We start from the raw sequence: 16,147 nt of genomic DNA, 5'->3' as shown, positions 1-16,147 counted from the left end.
GGTGGGTCCGGTTGTCGCCTCTTCTTACCTCTGCCTGTGTTCCCTGCAGTCGACACCCTCACCCTCTGCCGACCTCCTGGGGCTGCGGGCAGCCCCTCCCCCAGCGGCACCCCCGGCTCCCTCGGGCGCAGGGAACCTCCTGGTGGACGTCTTCTCTGATGGCCCAGCCACCCAGCCCGGCCTGGGACCCACCCCCGAGGAGGCCTTCCTCAGGTACCGCCACCGTGGGCCTGGGCCGCCCCTTTTCCATCTGCCCCCTCCCTGTCCCTGTGCCTCTGTCGCCCTGGCTGCCACCTCCCTCCCTCTGGCCACTCTGGACTCTTGGCTGACCCGGGCCACCCCTCGTCCTTTCGCATCACTGTGTCTCAGCCTGCTCTTCCTCTCTCCCTTCCCCCTCCTCTCTTCGGCTCTCTTGCTGCCTCTGTGGGATTGGCTGCCTGCCACGCCTGTCTTCTCTTGTCTGCTCTGGGATTGGATGGCCCAGCGAGCTGGAGCCGCCTGCCCCTGAGAGCCCCATGGCTTTGCTGGCTGACCCAGCTCCAGCTGCTGAGTAAGGGGTGGCCTCAAGGGGTTGGCGGGGGGCAGTGTGTTCCAAGGGAGGGTTAGGGGACTGGGGAGCTCTTGTCAAGGGGCTGCTGATGAGCTGCAGAGGCAATGGGGGAGTGAAAGTCAGGGTCCTCTGACTGGGGGTCCAGGGTGGGAACGGCCCATGCCAGGAGCCTCTTCCCATTAGAGGCAATTGGGGTTCTTTGGGGAATCTGGGTATATGGATTCTGGGGTTCTGTCCTTTCAGGGCTTGCTGTCTCCTTCCATTAGCTCTGGGCCTTTACGTGTAGCCTTCCAAGCCTCCCAATCTCACTTCTTTCTCCACCTGCAGCCCAGGTCCTGAGGACATCGGCCCGCCCATCCCAGAAGCTGACGAACTGCTGAATAAGTGAGTCTCAGGAAGGATCAGGGAGCGGAATGGGGACAGGTGGGAAACACACGGCGGGGCCCAGGCCCTTATCATCCTGAGCTCCCTGCTGCCCTGCCCAGGTTTGTGTGCAAGAATAACGGAGTCCTGTTTGAGAACCAGCTGTTGCAGATTGGAGTCAAGTCAGAGTTCCGGCAGAACTTGGGTGTGTGCGAGGACAAGATTGTGGGGCTGGGATCTTGGGAAGACCTTGGCTTGGGTAGCAGCTGGGGAGGGAGTTGAAGGAACTTGGATGGAGCCCTGCCTCTCCCCACCTACCGCAGGCCGCATGTATCTCTTCTATGGCAACAAGACCTCCGTGCAGTTCCAGAACTTCTTACCCACTGTGGTCCACCCGGGAGACCTGCAGACTCATATCCTCTTGGCCTGGTCCAGACCCCTGGTGCCCGCCCTGCCCTTCCAGGTCTGCCTTTCTGGCCTCTGGGACCCAGGTGGACCCAGGTCCAGACCCATTTGGCCCTCTCACCCAAGAGCCTGAGCACATGGTTACTCCTCTGAGGTTCAGTGTCGTCTGTAAGACAGGGGTGGGCCTCCTTCCCCCAGGACAGGTGATGGCAGTGAAGTGATGCGATGTGTGTGCCGTGTGTGCCTGTGTGTCCCTGTCAGCCCCCTTCCACGCCCTGACCTCGTCATCCACCAGGCTCCACACCCATCATTCCAGTGCCTCCCTGGGGTCTCGATGCTGACAGGGACTTCTCTGTGTAACCCAGGCCAGTCACTTTGCCTCTCTCAGCCTTCTTGTCCTGCCTTGGAAGTGTGGAGCCTCCTCTTCCCTCCCATAGGGTTGTTTTGAAGTTCAGTGCTGTTGGAAAGCCCTGGAAGGTCAGCTGGCTTAAAGGAAGTCCTTGAGCTCCTTCACTAACCTTGGTTTCCATGCCTGTGAAGTTACTGGGGTTAGACCCCAAACGTTGAGGAACTTTCCCATTCTTTGCTTCATTCATCATCAGCATTTCCAGAGGCCTATAGGCTCCACTTTGTGCTGTGTGTGGGACAGTGGCTGAGGTGAGAAATGCGTAAGACCCTGTCCTTGCTGATGGGCTGTTGACATGAAGGTAAATGGTGATAATAGTGCTGCCACCATCTTTATGCACTTACCATGAGCCAAACAGTTTAATAAGTACTTGTACAAAGTTATTTCATTGAACGCTAAGGACACTACGTCCATTTTGCAGATGAGGCTAAGTAGCCTGGCCAGAGTCACTGAGGCGGTGAAGAGTTGGAATTCAAGCTCAGGCAGCTTCAGAGCCACTGAAGGCCCTTGCCCCAGTATGGTGTGACATTTGCCATAAGGAGGCTGCTGAGTCCTTTGCAGAAGGCCAGAGGAGGCACAATGGAGAGGCTTCACTTAGGAAGGACTTTGGAGCTGGGCTTTGTAGGATGAGTCTGGGATGGTAGGGCTGCCCCCGGCAGAGGCCTGCCTTAAGGCTGGGGCTGCCTGCAGACAAAGTGCCGAAGCATCAGGGGTTCATGCCAGGACCGCCCAGGCCATCTCCTGTCTCTGGCTTCCTTGACGGTGTGCACAGCTGGCCGTACAGACCAAGCGCGTGGCCGCGCAGGTGGACGGCGGGGCGCAGGTGCAACAAGTGCTCAACATCGAGTGTCTGCGGGACTTCCTGACGCCCCCGCTTCTGTCTGTGCGCTTCCGGTGAGCAGGGCGGGACGCTGCCGGGGGCGGGGCCTCTGGTACGCCGGGCGGGGCGTGAGGGAACCCTCCCTGCTCTCCGGCCAGGTACGGGGGCGCCCCCCAGTCCCTCACCCTGAAGCTTCCGGTGACCATCAACAAGTTCTTCCAGCCGACAGAGATGGCGGCCCAGGACTTCTTCCAGCGTTGGAAGCAGCTGAGCCTGTGAGCCCCGGGGGCAGAGCCACAGCCCCATTTCGGGGTGGGCGGGGCCGGAGCGTCCAAGTCCCTGACTTGAACCTTTCCCCGCCCCCAGCCCTCAACAGGAGGCGCAGAAAATCTTCAAAGCCAACCATCCCATGGACTCGGAAGTCACCAAGGCAAAGGTGAGAGCCAGGAGAAGTGCCCCGCGACCAACACCCCAGCCCTGCCCCTGCCTAACGGGAACCTCGTTTCCTATCTGTGGAGTGTGGCCACTCCCCACTCCCAAGGGTTTGGGGGAGCTGGTTTGCCACTGTTCAGGAGCTCACAACCTGACACCCTCTGACTGCTGCCCCTCTTCCTCGCCAGCTACTGGGGTTTGGCTCTGCTCTCCTGGACAATGTGGACCCCAACCCTGAGAACTTCGTGGGGGCTGGAATCATCCAGACTAAAGCCCTGCAGGTGGGCTGTCTGCTCCGGCTGGAGCCCAACGCCCAGGCTCAGGTGAGCGGTGGTGCGGGAGGCCTTCCTTAGACTGATGAGTCAGCCCTGCCTTGTGTGCTCTCTGCACCCCACACTCCCAGCCCGTGGGCTCTTTTCTTCATGTGCCTCTGCTCCAAGGCCCTGTCCCCTTCCTGGCTCTCCATCCTCTGGCCTTCCTGCCCCCTTCCTTCCTCCATGTCACTTCCACCGTTCTTGGTCTTCTATCTTCCATCCTTTACCTCCTTGGTCTCCTCCGCTGCCTTCTGTTCCTTCTATCAACTTCCTGGTTCTTCTCTCCTTTTCCTCTCTTCTTCTATCTCCCCTGTACCCCTCCCCCGGGCTCTCCATCCCCTGCGTCCTCCCTGAGCCGCCCACCCCGTGTCCCCCACCCAGATGTACCGGCTGACCCTGCGCACCAGCAAGGAGCCCGTCTCCCGTCACCTGTGTGAGCTGCTGGCCCAGCAGTTCTGAGCCCCGGACTCTGCCGCTGGGGAGGTGGCTGGCACCAGGCAGCCCCTAGGACTGAGGCAGCTTTGGTGGGTGGGGCAGCGTGGGGACCTCCATGGTGACAGGGAAGACCCCAGGGGTGGGGGGGTGCCTGGGACCTTCCTCCGGCCTTTTGTATTTTTATTTTTGTTCATCTGCTGCTGTTTACATTCTGGGGGTAAGGGGGAGTCCCCTCCCTCCCTTCCCCCCCAAGCACAGAGGGGAGAAGCCAGGGAAGTGGACGCCTCCTCCCCTCCCACCCCACCCTGTCGTCGCCCTCCCGCCCCCTCCCCGTCCAGGGGCTGTGTATTATTGTGAGCGAATAAACAGAGAGACGCTAATAGCTGTGCGTCTGGCCGTGGCTCCTGTCTAGTGGTCAAAGGAGTGGGGTGAGCGCATGCAGAGTGTGGGTGGCCAGGCCCCGAAGCCCATGGGTGGGACTCTGAGCAGAGAGCAGCAGCAGCAGTCGCCGTGGTCCTAACTGCAGGGCCACCAGCCGCCATCCTGTGCCCGGCTTCTCAGTTCCTGACACCAGGTAGCAGGCTCGTGGCACCTGGGCCCGGTAGGCTGCATCCTCCACCTTCTCCTCTGGTGGCCCTTGCTCTGGAGGAAGGACAGGGAGGGCCAGGGTGACCAGTGGGGCCTGGACAATTAGGATGCCAACCTGCAGAAGCCACACCCCATCCTGGGCTTCAGTTCCTGACTCCTGGGGAGAGCCCCCCCCTTCAGCCAGCTCTCAAGTGACCTGAAGCAGGACTGTGGCCCCTCTTCCCACCCAGCCTCTGAACCCCTTTCCTGGGGATACTGTGTGTAGCTCCAGGCCATCCGCTTAGCAGTATAGATCACAAATGTGAAGGTGACACCACCTTCCAGGTGTCAGGCACTGAGCTCCTGTAACCCCTCCCAGTCGCCCTACTTTAATATGGTAAGTGGGGTGGGGGGTGGAGTCCTACAGCTAGGAAGGGACAGCTAGCTGTCTGCGCTCCCACCTCTCATTCCCACCGCTGTGACCTGGGACTCAGTGTCCCAGACTATACAAGGGGGCACTGTGCCCGTCGCTGACCTGGTGGGAAGTGGGTGGCAGTGACCAGGGTGTAGAAGGAGCGGAGGAGGCGCCGACGCTGCTCAGGGGAAGGCTCTGGAAGGGGAGAGAGGCAGGGTGACAGAGCCCTCCCAGGTCCATACCCCTTCCAGCCCTGCCCTCCTCACCTTTATCCCCGGAGGGCTGCACAGTGAAGAGGCAACGTTTCAGCTCCAGGTGGAGGAGCAGCAGTCTGTGGGAAAGGGGTGTCATGGCCAGGGAAGAGGGCATGAGGACCTCCAACCCAGTGCTCCGTCCGAGCCCTACCCAAGGATGTCGCTGTGCAGGGGGAAGCCAGCGGGCAGTCCGCGGGGTCCCAGAGGCAGGCAGGCCCGCAGGGGATCCAGCAGTGGCTGCCACCAGCGCTCCAGGAGCTGCAAGGGGCGTGGTCATGGAGAGGCGGGGCGGGTGAGTTCGGAGGTCCCAAGGCAAGGAGGCGTGGCCAGGGAGGAGGGACGGGGCCCCCTCGCGGGGGGGCAGAGGGAACTGGAAGGCGGGGGTCGGGAAGGATGGGGTAAGAGCGAAAGACGGGGCGGGTTGAGGTGGTGGTGGTTGAAGCGCAGTCCAAAGGGGGCGGGGCCTCGGGAGGGGCGGGGCTGACCCCGGAGGGTCCAGAGCAGAGCGCTCGAGGGGTGAGCTGGTGAGTCGGGCCGGGCCGGCGGTACAGGGTGTAAGCGGGGGAAGCTGGACACGGCCCGCATTCACCTGCGGGTCCAGCTGGCTGAGGGGAGGGCGCGGCCCGCAGAGCAGACACAGCTCCAAGCCCGGCAGCAGCGTCAGGGTCAGGAGCCGGTGCGGCACCTGAAGTGGGACACGGGTGGGCGGGCCGGGGCCCCGCCTCCTCACGATGCGGCCTCAGGTCCCATCCCTTCTCCTGCGCTTCCCCCGGCCGCACTTTACCCCCACCGGCCGCACCCGCTCACCGTGGGGCTCCCGTGCGGCAGGTACACCGGGTAGTCGCGAGCGGCCTGCGGCGGCAGGGACCCCGCCAGCCAAGGGACTAGCACGGCCTCCGGCATCCCCAGCCGCCACCAGCTTTCTGTGGCTGCCACCACGCGGCCCGACACGGTCAGGCTGACGAAGGCCGTGCCCGCGGCCTCGGCGAATCCAGAGAGGGCTTCCTGGGTGAGGGAGGCAGGCGACTGCGAGTCAGGAGACAGGAACCCCGGCAGTAACTTCCCAGGAGGACGGTTCACAGCTTGCCTAGTGGTCATGCTCACGGAGCTACCCTCCCTGGGCTTGGGCTCCTTCACCTTCACATGCAGTGCAGTCCTCAAGTCACATTGTCAAGTTAGATTTAAACAGGTAAGTGCCTGCTACCCAGCCTGACACATGCCGCTGAAACTAATGATTATAGCAGCAGCAGGTAAGTGCCATCGACCACATAGGGAAGCTCAGAGAGATCAAGTCACCTGCTGAGAGTCACACTGCTGGGAGGTGGCCATGCCACATGAGTCAACAAGAGCAGTATTTAAAGCAAGGGTAGATCGAGATTCACCAGGCAGAGGATCAGCATGTGCCCAGGAAGGGAAGCTGGGAAGTTGTTGGGATTTGTGGGACCCATGAGGTAGCTGGACAAAGGTGGACTGTGGAGTTAGCAGAGGTTAGGGTGAGGAGGTTGGCAGGCATCAGATTCCACAGGTCCTCCAACAGCAGGCTGAGGGGCTACGTCCTTGTCCTGGGGAAGTTGGAAGCCGTGGGGGGGCTGTGACCAGGGGAAGGGCAGGGTTAGCTCTGGGCATAAAAAGATCCTTCCGGGGCAAAGTGGGGTCTGGCTGGAGGCCAAGATGGGAAGAGGTAGAGGCAATGGTACAGAGTTAAGGGGATGAGGACTGAGCCGAGCCCCACAGGGAGAGGTTTAAGAGTTCCCAAGTCATCCCCAGTACCTGCAGGAGGGACCCCTCTGGAGGAACCACACAGTCTACGCACTGGGTCAGGTCCCCGATGAGCTCAGAGTCCCCCAGGAAACTGTCGATGAGGCGGTAACTGGCCTAGCAGAGGGAGAAGAGAGGAGCCTAAGACCCAGGTGGACTCCAGATCTGCAGCTTCCCCCTCAGAAAACGGGCCCTGCAGGGTCTATCTAGCGCAAGAGTCAGACAACCGTGCTGCCCCAGGGGCTGCTGGGCACTGGGTCCAGACATCCGTGACCAAGTATCCTAATTTCCCAACAATCACGTACTGCAGCCTCACCCTCAACTCCTTCTTCAGTCTCTCTACGTTACGGATGTTGGTCAGTTCTTCAAGCCCCACGAAGAGAACCTAGAAGAACCATATAAGAGAGCAGGGCCCCTGGGCAGCTGGTTCTGAGAGAGGAGGAGCCAGGGCTCGGACTGGAGGGGAAGGGGCTGGGAACGTGGACTCCTGAATCCGAGGCAGGAGCAACTGAGATCGGCCAAGACTCCTGGGATTTTGAGGAGCATGTTGGGGGCCTGGACTCCTGGATCTGAAGGAGAAGGATGCCACGAGCTCAGATTCCTGGGTTTGGGAAAAAGGGCTAGCAAGGCTCACCATGGCCCCAAATACCATCTGGAGCAGTCTCTCCAGCCTCAGCTCTGAGGAGCCCTCCACAGATGACAGAACAATGAGGGTGATGCTGTGGAAAGGAAGGTGAGAAGGAAGAATGAGTCCAGGCCAGGGCAACCAAGCAGTGAGGAAAATAAGGTCTGCCCTTGAGCCCTAATACCAGCTCCATCTTCTCCAGCACCACCAACTTCTCATACAGAGAAACTCAGGGATCAGAGAGGGTAGCTGGCTCGACAAAGATCCCACAGCCATGTAAACAGTTGGCCTTGGAGAGCTGGAAGGCCTCAGGTCCATCTCCAACAGGCCCTATCACCCGGGCCCAGCCATTCCCCAGTCTACTGCTTGGAGACCTGTCATGGAAGCTTTTCCACACCACGGTAGTGTCCTGGGTCCTCGCAGAGTTCAGCTGCACCCCGAGATTCTGTCCAAACATATGGACTCCATTGAGGGAGCCGATGACAGAGAACGGGAGCTGGTGAAAGGTTGGGGGACATTAGGCAAGAGCCCCCAATCCCCTCCTCCTGGGAACCCAAGTGTCTGGGTGGGTTCCCAGCCCCCTCCTCTTTCCAGATCCCCTGGCTCCTCTTCGGGAAACCAGGATTATTGATCCACCGCACCCTCGGCCTTCTAAACTCAACTCTGAAACCTCCCCAGCCCCTACTCCCTTGAAGACCCAGAATCCAAGCGCCTAACCAACCCCCTTCTATTTCGGAGAACCAGTCGTCCAGGGCCCCACCTGCTGGCGGGCTGAGGCGCCGCCGCGGTTGCTTCTGCAGAACAAGGGGACCCCGCTGGAAGCGGCGAGGCACAGCAGATGTACGGTGCCCTCCGTCCCCTCCTCCCCCATCTGGAACCCCCGCCCCGTCCCCTCGTGAGGGACGGTCAGTGCCCGCCTTGGAGCATGCCCCCGGTTACACGACGCCGGGCTGCCGTCCAGAGCCGCCAGAGGGCGAGATGGGGGGCTGATTGGAAGAGAACGAGATTCCCGCCTTCCTCATGCAACTCAAACCCGCCCTCAATTCCAGCTACGGCAGCACCCGATAACGCCCCATCCTCTTCCGCCGTAGCCGGAAGTCACAATACCCCTAACAAAGATGGAGGCAAGTTTTAATTTCAAAGCTTCATTCATAGTCTCTCCCTGAAGTGGTTTGACTGCATTTATTTAACGAAAAGAATGAAGAGCCCGGCTTGAGGATAGTGACAGCCAAGGCGTTGCCTAGCAACCACATTAGCTAGGGTTTTTACATTTCTAAATTGCCCACTTAAAGATGGCGACGGTACGAAGGCGTTGCCTAGCAACCACATCCAAGTTACTTTCCATTCTAAGGCTGTAAACAGCTGTTTCCCTCCCAAAGATGGCCGCGGAATGAGCCCCGAGCAAAATCGGGAAAAACACTAGCTTCCCCCTCACCCTCGAGGATGGTTTCGTCCTGCGAGCGTTGCCTAGTAACCACCAAATGAGGTGGTTGTTTTGTTAACTACAAAAAGAAAGATGAAATCGTTTATTTTCCAGAATCACAAAAATGTTGTTTTTGTAATGAATTTGTACACGGTAATGTATCCATGCAGAATGTTAAGATCTTTTCCCTAAGATAAAAAGTGGCCAGCTTAACACAGAACATTCACATTTTCACAAATACGATCACCGTGCTAATGTTTTCAAACTTTTTCTCATCAAACCGTATAAAAGACAAAGCGTCTTTTTTTCCCCCTTTGACCTTTTATTTCGTATTATTAATGGATCTCTTTTAAACTTATTTAGGCATAATTTTTTTTAAATTTTGCTATCATTAATGTACAATTACATGAACATTGTGGTTACTGGACTCCCCCTATTATCAAGACCCCACCACATACCCCTTTACAGTCACTGTCCATCAGTCTAGTAAGATGCTATAGAATCACTACTTATCTTCTCTGTGTTATACTGCCTTCCCCGTGTCCCCCCCCTACATTATACATGCTAATCATAATGACCCTTTTCCCCCCTTATCCCTCCCTTCCCACCCATCCTCCCCAGTCCCTTTCCCTTTGGTAACTGTTAGTCCATTCTTGGGTTCTGTGAGTCTGATGCTGTTTTGTTCCTTCAGTTTTTTCCTTTGTTCTTAGGCTCCACATATGAGTGAAATCATTTGGTACTTGTCTTTCTCCGCCTGTCTTATTTCACTGAGCATAATACCCTCTAGCTTCATCCGTGTTGTTGCAAATGGTAGGATTTGTTTTCTTCTTATGGCTGAATAATATTCCATTGTGTATATGTACCACCTCTTCTTTATCCATTTATCTACTGATGGACACTTAGGTTGCTTCCATTTCTTGGCTATTATAAATAGTGCTGCGATAAACATAGGGGTGCATCTGTCTTTTTCAAACTGGTTTGCTGCATTCTTAGGGTAAATTCGTAGGAATGGAATTCCTGGGTCAAATGGTATTTCCATTTTGAGTTTTTTGAGGAACCTCCGTACTGCTTTCCACAATGGTTGAACTAGTTTACATATCCACCAGCAGTATAGGAGGGTTCCCCTTTCTCCACATCCTCACCAGCATTTGTTGTTTGTCTTTTGGATGGTAGCCATCCTTACTGGTGTGAGGTGATATCTCATTGTGGTTTTAATTTGCATTTCTCTGATGACTGGTGATGTGGAGCATCTTTTCATGTGTCTGTTGGCCATCTGGATTTCTTCTTTGGAGAAGTGTCTGTTCAGTTCCTCTGTCCATTTTTTAATTGGCTTATTTGCTTTTTGTTTGTTGGGTGCGTGAACTCTTGATATAATTTGAATGTCAACCCCTTATCGGATATGTCATTTATGAATATATTCTCCCATACTGTAGGATGTCTTTTTGTTCTACTGATGGTGTCCTTTGCTGTACAGAAGCTTTTCAGTTTGATGTAGTCCCACTTGTTCATTTTTGCTTTTGTTTCCCTTGCCTGGAGAGATATATTCATGAAGAAGTTGCTCATGTTTATGTCCAAGAATTTTTGCCTATGTTTTTTTCAAGAGTTTTATGTTTTCATGACTTACATTCAGGTCTTTGATCCATTTTGAGTTTACTTTTGTGTGTGGGGTTAGACAATAATCCAGTTTCATTCTCTTGCATGTAGCTGTCCAGTTTTGTCAACACCAGCTGTTGAAGAGGCTGTGGTTTCTCCATTGTATATCCATAGCGACAAAGCGTCTTTTTATAATCTGTTATGGTTGTAATAAAATCGATTTAGCCAATCCTGTATTGACATACAATAGGTTATTTCCTCTGTGTGTTTAAAGTGATAAGTTACATTTCCATTGATTTGTCAATTTAACCAGCTAGATCTTTCCTCTTTTGTGTTAAGCATTGCCTTGATTTAGCCAAACATATTTACAAAATTTATAGTAAGAATTATTTGTTTCTTTTAAAACATGTTTTGCTTGCATTCTGTACTTGATTTCTAATAGCTGCACACAGTTACATCAAACTTCTAAGGGAGTAAACTGATACATAAAATAACAAAAGAAATAAAATATCAGTTCCTCCATATAGTTCTATGTTTTTTTTACTTTGGTCCATTTATATTTACTATGACTACTAATGTTCTTGGAATATTTCTACCATCTTTTTTTTGTATTTCTTTTTGTTCTACCTTTTTAATGCTTTTTTCCTCCTCTCATCTTTTTCTGGGTTATTTTTTGTTTCCTTAATTGAATTTTTTTCTCTTTTTTTCTCGTTTCAGATTTTTTTTTCTTGTCGTTTCAGATTTATACACTAATTCTTTTATATTGTTATTGGTTTTCCTTGACATTTTACCATACACATTTAACTTAGCAAAAAGCTAAACAATATCTTCATCCTCTTTCAAGTAATACAAAAAACATACAACAGTTTAACTGTTAGAATCCCTCCAGATTAACCAACTAGTGTTGTCAGCATTTTAGTTCTATTTTATGCTTTCATTGAATATTTTTATTATTTTATGCAAGCAATGTTTTTTTGTGGTTGTGTAAGTGTTTATCATTCCTTTTGCCCCCCTCTTCCTTCTTGCATCTCAGACCACCCCTCCAGCATAATTTTCCTGTTTCCTGAAGTACATCCAACTGGAAAACTGTTTTTCTGCTCACAACACTTCTGACACCAAATGCATGGGTTTCCCAAACCAAGCAATTCTCCAGTTCTCTGTGGACAGTGGCTGGGTGTCTAATAAGTCAATTCAGTTCTGACACTAACCACCTGGAATTAGTGCAGGTCCCACCCACAGTTTAAGGGCTCAGTCCCAGAAGACTGCCCCACCTCAGACAGCAATGGCAAGTAGTGTGGGTCCCAGGTTACTTCTGTCTGAGTTGGCTTCAAATCCGGGGTTCCCATGACCCCTTCTCAGGGTTGATAAATTGTATTGTTGACACAGTCCAGAGAACACTTTATTACGGATTTGTTATAAAGGTGTAGATGAATACCATATGATTTCACTTATATTGGAATCTAAAAACAAAACAAAACAGCAGTGAACCGTAGACACTGAGAAGTGACTGGTGGCTGCCGTGGCAGAGGGCTCGGGGTGGGTGGGTGAAAGCGGTAAAGGGGATAAAGAGGCGCAAAATCTCAATCATAATATAGATTAGTCACAGGGATGAAAGTAGAGCACAGAAAATATAGTCAGTAATTTTGTAATATCTTTCTATGTTGAACAGTAACTACACTCGTTGGTGTTAGCATGTAACAATGTAGATAACTGTCAAATCACTATGTTTCTTTTAATATACTTGAAACAAATGTAATACTGTATATCAGCTATACTTCAATCAAAGAATAAAAGGATATTAGAAAGGGTAAAAATGAACAGTCAGGTGAAGTTACCTAGAGTAAGGTCCTGAAGGGTCGGTCCTGAGTGTAGTAGAAACTTCTGTCCCTATGAAGTTTGGGGTGTGCTGTTCCCCCCAGAAGGTGGATGCATCCGGAGAGGCCCTTGGAACCCATGTCTTTTAGGATTTTTTATGCATATTTCATTAAGTAGGCATGATTGACTACATCATTCGTCACTGGCGATGAATCCAGTCTCTTGACTCTCTCCCTTTCCAGACCCGGGGTGTGTGGCTGAAAGTTCTAACCCTCCAACCGTGTCTTGACCCTTCTGGGGACCAGCCCCCATTCCGAAGCTATCTAGGGGCCCCCAACCACCTAGTTCTTTTATCAGTATACCAAAAAAAACCCTTTCTTTTTAATCTTCTGTTTAAATTCCCCCATTGAGTTGTGTTTTTTTCTCAACAATTACATAAATTACTTTGCTTCCCCCACCCCTCAATCCACCTATTCTTTTGATGCCGGGGTTCTTGTTCGCGGAGCCGAAGAATGAGCTTCACAGTCAAGGTAGGAGAGCAAGGTACAGGCTTTTATTTAGAGATAAAGTGAGAGAATAGAGTTCCTGGCTCACGACAGGAGGGGACAAGAGAGTCAGTAGTGGTGCGTTGTCTAGAGGGTTTTATAGGCAGCTGAGGATTTTTCGAGAACATGAAAAAAAATTAGGGTTGTGGACTTGTTAAGTGGTCCCTGAACATTTAGAATTAACTTAACACAAGCAACTTCCTCTGATGATTTCTCCAAGATACCAGCATCTCGGTCTGGGAGCATATGAAACAAGGCCACCTGCTCAGCCCCACAAGGTGAGCTGAGGTATTGTTTGCTAAAGAGTAAGTTAAAAATTTCTTAACATCTTAACTTCTTGGGTATTAAAATGCAATCTTATCTTTAAGGTGGAATCCTTCCTGCCTTTTACTGTGTTGTTTATGCCTGGGCTTACTTGCTAAACTAGTTGCCCAGTTTGCAAAATCACTTCATCAGATCTGAAGGAGAAAGACAGCACATAGGTCTGGGCCTTTTAGTATGCTAAAGAGAACCTTACACATGATTATAAATGGTTAGCATAATAAAACATGTGCTACTCTTCTTTATCTGGGAAACATTAACTGATTTCACTGAAGAATGATTCTAGAGCTCAATGTTTAACTTAGAGTTTTAGCAGGGGAGTTTCCTTGCATGTAGTTACATTGCTCTGGTTGCAAATATCCATCCCTGCCCCCTCCAGGGGCCCTCACCCTACTCTGACTACATCTATGGTCCCTGTCTCACTTTCTCCCTGTTTTCTTGCTGTTGGCTGATGTCTGAGTATGTGGTAGGCTGCTCCTGAGATGCTTCCGATGATCTCCAGTGCCTGGTATTCACTGCCTTTCTTCTTCACAGAACCTATGACTTGCCTATAACAAAAGAATTTGACAGAAGTAATGGGATATCACTTCTGATATTAGGTATAAAGACTGTGACTTCCATCTTTCTGCAGTCTCTCTCTGGCCCTCTCTTTTGCTTGCTGTCATGCAGCCAGTGCCAGATTATGACCAAAGGAGAGGTCTGTGGAACTGAGGGTGACCTCTGGCCAACCACCTGTGAAGAACTGAATCCCACCAACACTTCTATGAGCAAGTGTGGAAGCAGATCTTTCTCTTGTGTACCTTGAGATGATTACAGCCCTAGCTGACATTTTGATTACAGCCTGTGAGACATTCTGAAGCACAGGACTCAGCTAAGCCATGCCTGGGTTCACGATCTACAGAAACTGTTAAAGAATCAATTGTTTTAAGGCACCAAGTTTTGGATAATTTGTTACGCAGCACAGGATAACCTAGATAATATCCTCTATTTCTCCCATCATTTTGCACGTTGTGGTATGCAATGAACCTGCAAATTCCAGTCCTTGGAGTCCTGGGGGTGGGGATCTACATCTGTTAACTGTTTCTGGTGACTCTCACAGTCCTTGTCTCAGTGCTGGTTGTCCGTGACTGTGAACTCATTACTTCATATTGACCTGAGTCTTGTGGGATTTACTTTTACTTCTTGCAGATTGCTGCGAGTGCTTCCAACTAGCTCAGCTGCCCTGGAAGGGCCCTTGCTTAGTGGGAGAATCAGACTCAGTTTTCCAATTCACAGCTGCCTTCAGGTTCTCTGTAATCACAACCCAGCCCCTTCCTGGTGCAGGCAGTTCAACTCCCAAATCCTTCTTTTTGTTAATTTCTGGTTCTCTGTCTTTTTGCGGGAGACAGAGAATTCTTGAAGATTACCCCTACTTCTTATGAAGTCAACAGTGCTACAAAGAGTGTCATAACACCTCATCCATCACAATGGCAGATGCTAAAGCCCAAGGTTAAATAGCTAATTGCTTATTTTGCCATTTGTAATACATTAATGGAAATGGTTAAACATCAGTCAAAACAACCATTCACATACTCAGTTTCTCTAAAGAAAAGTTTCCTTATAGGAAACTTTCTTTCTCCAGTTTACTTGTATTTTCCTTATAATTTTATTAAAAATTTACTGACATTAGCATAAAAAGATGGAGCTGCTTTAAAGGAAATTTAAGAGATACCATGTCTAAATATGCTTTTAGTCTTTGGATCCTGATGCAAATAAAGCAATTATTAAAAAAAAAAAAAACGTTTTGAGGGAATTGCGAAATTCGGTTATAGACTTAGTGTTAGGTGATGCTAAGAAATAAATTCTGGTGGGAGGATAATGGTGCAGCAGTTATGTAAGAAAATGTCCACAGTTTTTAGAGGTGGCCTGTCAAACAGGTAAGATGATGAGGATTTGCTTAAAAAGGTTTCAACAAAAACTTAAAAAAGGAAAGCCTCAGTTAAACGGGGCAAAACTGTGGCACTGCTGTGTGCAAAGGGCATGCACCCTTTACGGGGATATACATTGCCAAATTGCCTTGAAGCAAGTTGTCCAGTCCCCTTGCCCCGCCTGGATACATGTGAGCCTGCCCACTTCACGCAACCCCACCCGCCCTCCCTCACGGACATTATTCTTTCCAGTATTAACGGTAAAATGCTTTATCGGACTTTCTGTTAGCACCTTTTAATTGGTGAAGATGAACAGTTTTCAGATGTTTAGTTCCCATTTTAAGTTCTTTCTGTGTGTGGGAAAAGCCTGTTTATAGATCCTTTCCCGTCAAAAAAATAAAGTATTTGTTTTCCTAAGTTTTCATTAATTAGTAAGACGCATTTGTGCAGTAAATTTCTGTCAACACATATGTTACAATAACTTTCCCAGTTTATCATCTTTTTTTTCAACTTGAGGACAAATTAACCAACTGTTACACGTTTTCAGGCTTTGCTGTAATGACAGCAAACTCTCAGTCTTCAGGATTATGCAGTGTTTCTTTGTTCCTTCAGATATTTTTATGGTTTCATTGGTTTCATTTACATTTTTAATCCACCTGGAATGTATTTATGTTCTAGGCCAGTTTCTGGCCCTTTTCCCAGAAAACAACTATCAGGTGTTGCGTAGCAACCTACACTAGGGTTGGAGTTCGGCTTCTTTTCGGGAGAAAAATAGCTACACTCCCTTCCGAGGTGACGGCAACCTTAAAACGTTGCCTAGCAACGCCGCTTCGGAAGATATGATTGGGCCCTTCACACGACCCTCCCCCAGAGCCAGAAAGAACTTAAGTAGAAACCCAACCTTTCTGTTAGAGAACTAGGGCAGCGTACGCGTTGCATAGCAACCAGATTTCCTGACCCTCTCATTGAGACAAGAGTCGGAGGCAGCGCCCCGCTCAAAGATGGCGACCGACCCTACCGCTTTCAATATGTTTAGTTATCGTTAGTACTGCCAATAATTCAGTTTTCCGCATCAGGCCCCCGAAGGGGGTTCGCTATGCCCCTTCTGTGTTGCAGGCGGCACGTAGAAGCGAGCGCAGGGAGAACTAGCCGGCCCCCGAATGCCCCGCACAAACATGGCGGCACGCGCGGCTCGGCGG

At 51.2% G+C, this 16,147-nt stretch overlaps 2 protein-coding genes across 8 annotated transcripts in view; one reads left to right on the top strand and one right to left on the bottom strand.

Moving 5' to 3' along the window:
• AP2A1 (adaptor related protein complex 2 subunit alpha 1) overlaps positions 1–4,107 on the top strand; it is a 28,498-nt gene extending 24,391 nt beyond the window's left edge. The window contains exons 15-24 of one of the 3 annotated variants that reach the window (XM_057492800.1): positions 50–213; positions 485–550; positions 878–934; positions 1,036–1,118; positions 1,237–1,327; positions 2,496–2,618; positions 2,703–2,819; positions 2,911–2,980; positions 3,165–3,299; positions 3,672–4,107. In XM_057492800.1, coding sequence (XP_057348783.1) covers positions 50–213; positions 485–550; positions 878–934; positions 1,036–1,118; positions 1,237–1,327; positions 2,496–2,618; positions 2,703–2,819; positions 2,911–2,980; positions 3,165–3,299; positions 3,672–3,749 — 984 coding nt within the window. In that variant the 3' untranslated portion in view covers positions 3,750–4,107. Of the gene's footprint in view, positions 1–49; positions 214–484; positions 551–877; positions 935–1,035; positions 1,119–1,236; positions 1,377–1,755; positions 1,825–2,495; positions 2,619–2,702; positions 2,820–2,910; positions 2,981–3,164; positions 3,300–3,671 lie in introns of those variants that run through there. The other 2 variants (XM_057492801.1, XM_036885396.2) reach the window with 2 other exon arrangements.
• Positions 4,108–4,114: 7 nt separating this feature from the next.
• FUZ (fuzzy planar cell polarity protein) lies at positions 4,115–8,409 on the bottom strand. Of its 5 annotated transcripts, none has more exons than XM_036885400.2 (11): positions 8,284–8,409; positions 7,719–7,840; positions 7,354–7,438; positions 7,036–7,104; positions 6,732–6,836; positions 5,769–5,966; positions 5,551–5,646; positions 5,113–5,219; positions 4,974–5,038; positions 4,828–4,902; positions 4,115–4,367 (listed from the first exon to the last, which is right to left on the bottom strand). In XM_036885400.2, exons 2-11 carry the CDS (start codon positions 7,799–7,801, stop codon positions 4,141–4,143), a joined length of 1,110 nt encoding a protein of 369 aa, XP_036741295.2. In that variant the 5' UTR covers positions 7,802–7,840; positions 8,284–8,409; the 3' UTR covers positions 4,115–4,140. The 5 variants fall into 5 exon arrangements, with proteins under 5 accessions (XP_036741295.2, XP_057348790.1, XP_057348792.1 ...); XM_057492807.1 differs by lacking the exon at positions 8,284–8,409 and adding an exon at positions 8,105–8,261; XM_036885401.2 differs by lacking the exon at positions 8,284–8,409 and adding an exon at positions 8,105–8,261 and having other exon boundaries at positions 4,232–4,367; positions 4,767–4,902.
• Between the last annotated feature and the right edge of the window lie 7,738 nt (positions 8,410–16,147).

This window comes from Manis pentadactyla, chromosome 15, assembly GCF_030020395.1.
Source record: "Manis pentadactyla isolate mManPen7 chromosome 15, mManPen7.hap1, whole genome shotgun sequence".
NCBI lineage: Eukaryota > Metazoa > Chordata > Mammalia > Pholidota > Manidae > Manis > Manis pentadactyla.
This window is presented reverse-complemented; position numbering and strand designations above follow the sequence as displayed.